Source organism: Scomber scombrus, chromosome 17 (genome assembly GCF_963691925.1).
Source record: "Scomber scombrus chromosome 17, fScoSco1.1, whole genome shotgun sequence".
Lineage (NCBI taxonomy): Eukaryota > Metazoa > Chordata > Actinopteri > Scombriformes > Scombridae > Scomber > Scomber scombrus.
In genome coordinates this window covers 20,003,844-20,007,438 of record NC_084986.1, presented here as the reverse complement: position 1 = coordinate 20,007,438, position 3,595 = coordinate 20,003,844, and the positions used below count along the sequence as shown (strand labels likewise).

Genomic DNA, 3,595 nt, shown 5'->3' with positions numbered 1-3,595 from the left:
TCATGTTTTTCCTGATGGAAGTGCATTAAAACAGCAGATCAAGCTTTGACAATGTTTACTCATCCTTCAATACAAATAAGGAACTAGATGAACAAACATAAACAAGGTCCGCATCGTCAGGTGTTATTTAGCCATAACAATGTCCCCGCTGATAAATCCCAATTAGCTCAGGCTTTTAAAAAAAAAGATAAATAGGAAAAAACAAAACAAAATAATAAACTAAGCATCATGTTTTTCATTTTAATAAGAACACCAGCAATTAAAGCTACAAAGAAGTCTACACAAGGTTAATTAATGACGTTGAGGCGGTCAATTAAAGGTTTCTCAAGTCCTTACATGTACACGCTGATAAAGCAAATGAGCTGAGGGTAAGAAAGCTGGAAATGATGGGTTTTTCTGGAGGTGGGGCTGATGTGGCTGGTGATGTGCATGTACACTGTGACTGTAGAGCAGTCCAGAGGGGCCCTGCCCTCGCGGAGGGGGGGTGGGGGCTACGGGATGGCCCGGTTAGGTCTCTTTGGAGGGGGAGGGGGCATTAGCTCAGAGTCTGGATCTGCTGCTTGTTTCCGGTTCTGGGCTTGCACTGCCTGAGAACAGCGGTCCACATATTCCAAAAGGATTTCCTTAGTGACGGGCTCCTGGATGCTTTTACACACAGCTGGAGAGAGAAAGAATAAACAAACACACACACAGGAGGAAGGAAGTTACTACAGAGATGTTGACAGAACTTCCAGCAGCTTGGAACACTGAATAAATATTTATTAAGTGAGGCATGAATATATTTTAAGGCTGCAACTAACAATTCTTTTCATTATAGATTCATCTGTTGAGCTTTGTCTGGATAAATCACAAGAAATCGAGTAGAAAATGGTAAAAAGAACACAAAAGAAACCAGAAAATATTCACATTTAAGATGCGGGATTTGATTTTTTTTTTTACTAAAAGAATGACTCCAAATAATTAATCAATAGTCGGTGATTAATCATCTGTCAATCAACTAATTGATGTGTCACTGCAGCTCTAAAATATTTAACAAATACTTTATTGACTGTTTGCTAAAACCTCAAATATCTAGTCACAGCAGTTCTTCACAGTGTACACAGTGGGTTTCTGTTTTACACATTTAGCAGCGGGAGCCCGCCTGGAGGAGAAACTGTCAGATTGTAGTGAGTGATACTTGATAAACAAAGACTTTGGAGGATTTAGATTTTTTTTTGTTCATTATAAAACCAAAAACCTGAGAGCAAAAATATACTGAATGGATTAAACAATGTGTTCGTCTGCTTTAATGCGTGCTGCCAGTGTTCATACTGGCCTGGCCACTAGCTCATTACCTGCAGTAGGTCAAGAGTTCATATTATCAAGTCAACCACATTATTATGTTGGGTTAAAGGTTATGTTAGAAAAAGCCTCCAGTGTGTGGGTCCTTAATGCTTCTTTATTAGAGTTCACAGTCACAAGCTACACAACCTTACTACATAATATAACGTTTACCAAATACATCAATTCCTTTTCATCTTGATGCTTTTCTCTAGTAAGAGTAACATTGTTTTTAAACTGTGAACACTAAAGCTGACTAAACACATTTTTTGCTCATCGTACTGTACTATGATATTGTTACACAGTGTCTACAGAGGGTGTAAAGCAAAAGCAGCAGGTTAGCAGAGCCGCAGCAGTCGCATTGCTTCGTTTGTGTCTACACATGACGCGTTCAAGCGCAGCACTGAGTGTGGGTCACGTGTGTTTTGACAGCACTCAACGCACAATCGCTGTATTTACGCAATTAAAACAAAAGACAATAGACTTGAGGTGTAAAAATATGCAGCTGAGATGCCTCCAGTGTTGGCAACATTGTGTGTGTCCTTTTTCATTATTACAAAGTTCTGGTTTAATCATCATGTGTGCAGTATTTTTTATACCTGTCAGCTGGAGACTGAGATTCCAATTAATTCTGAGCTAGTTATAGCTGCTAAAATCTTCCTGAGTTGTCATTTCAGCTGGCAAAATCCACAGTCGCCGGCTACAACAGAGAAACTGCTTTTGTCTGAAATGTAAGGACCCACACAGTCTTGACCATGCCATGATACAACCCCACAAAAATGATTATGTACTAATTTCTAAATGGAGCACAGTGTTATCAGCTCGGGGAGAAATAGAGCGCTGTCTGTCTAGATTTTAGATGAAAGGTGCTTTTGCTGACGGGGCTCGGCGGCTGCACAAGAGCCTGCCTGAGGATCTGAAGCTCAATAATTCAGGACAATCTTTTTCTATCTTCCATCGATTCAATTCACTCTTTAAATGTATTCTTTCTCGCTTTTGCTTCTTGTTTTTATTGCTTCAATTTGTATTTTTATGTGTCTCCTTGTATAGTATTGTAAAGGCAGCATTTAGATAAGTGCAGCACAAATATGGTTCATTACTGTGGTAAACTATTAGGTTTTATGTTCTTTCTCTGTTCTCTATTTTTTAAGAAGCTGCTGCAGCTGTGCTATTTTTATAGGATGAGACCATAGAGAGCTCAAAACAGAGTAAATCAATGTTTTTTTTAAATTAATTGTGAAACTAAACTTATTTAGACTTTAAGACAAACTACCTAACCTAGCTGCTACATAATTGGGGGGGGGGGGGTAATCAGTTTTTAAACATCTTTAAAAGGTTTATAATATGTTAGTATGAGACTTAATGATTCTGTTACTGTAGCTCTGGTTTAGCACCTCAACGGTTTCAACAGCATATTTTAGGCATAATTGATTATAAATTAATGCCAGCATTTTTAAGCCAGCTGGGGGCAACGGAACAAGCTGTTAACTCGACATGAACATATCACACAGTTGACTGGTGAAAATATTACTAAAGTAAGATAAAGGTCTGCACACTGCAGCTTGGATGCACTTTATTGTTATTTAGACATCAGTCTCAATAAACTGCATCTAAGTGTGCTGCAGTGTGCAGACCATCTTTCTTTGTTACATTGTTTCATTGGTCCAGCAGCTATTTGAAGATTATGGGATGTGTGTGTATCTGTGTGTGTGTCTACTACACTTTTGGAACATGTTACTAACCAATGTTCAGCAGGCACACAAGAAACACGAGCATTCATTACAGGCTGTTTCTCTCCACTTGATTCATTTTAAGTCCAGTATTTACTCTCCTTTAGCTCTGTTTTGGTCTCTAACAACTCCTGAGGGGGAATATTTGGCTCTCTAGCTGCTAAATGCTCCACTGCATTCTCCAGCCAGCCACTAACTTTGTGTCTCCTGTGTTTGGTGTTGAGCAGGTAGCGTAGATCAGAGCTTTTTTTCTGCTGAGAACGGCTGCAATCGAGGATAATAAGAGCAGTAAAGTAGTGGGTTTTAAAAAAATATAATGAGCTGAAAACACACAAACACTCTGTAGAGCTGAAGTAAACTGCAGAGTCGGGGCAATAATGTCAATATGAGTGACCCCTCTTGCATTGAGCTTTGAGTCATTTGATCCATTGCGGATATAAAAATATTGATCAGTGAAATATTTTTGAATGTTGAACAACAATGTAAAAAAATGAAATAAATGATGTAATTCCTGGAGCTTTGGCAAACATTTCACAGCAAATGAA

At 38.7% G+C, this 3,595-nt stretch overlaps 1 protein-coding gene across 1 annotated transcript in view; it reads right to left on the bottom strand.

Moving 5' to 3' along the window:
* Positions 1 to 220: 220 nt before the first annotated feature.
* The window catches only part of rngtt (RNA guanylyltransferase and 5'-phosphatase), a gene marked incomplete in the record, with an annotated part of 92,971 nt that continues 89,596 nt past the window's right edge, over positions 221 to 3,595 (bottom strand). The window contains 1 exon segment of the mRNA XM_062437291.1: positions 221 to 658. Coding sequence (XP_062293275.1) covers positions 492 to 658 — 167 coding nt within the window.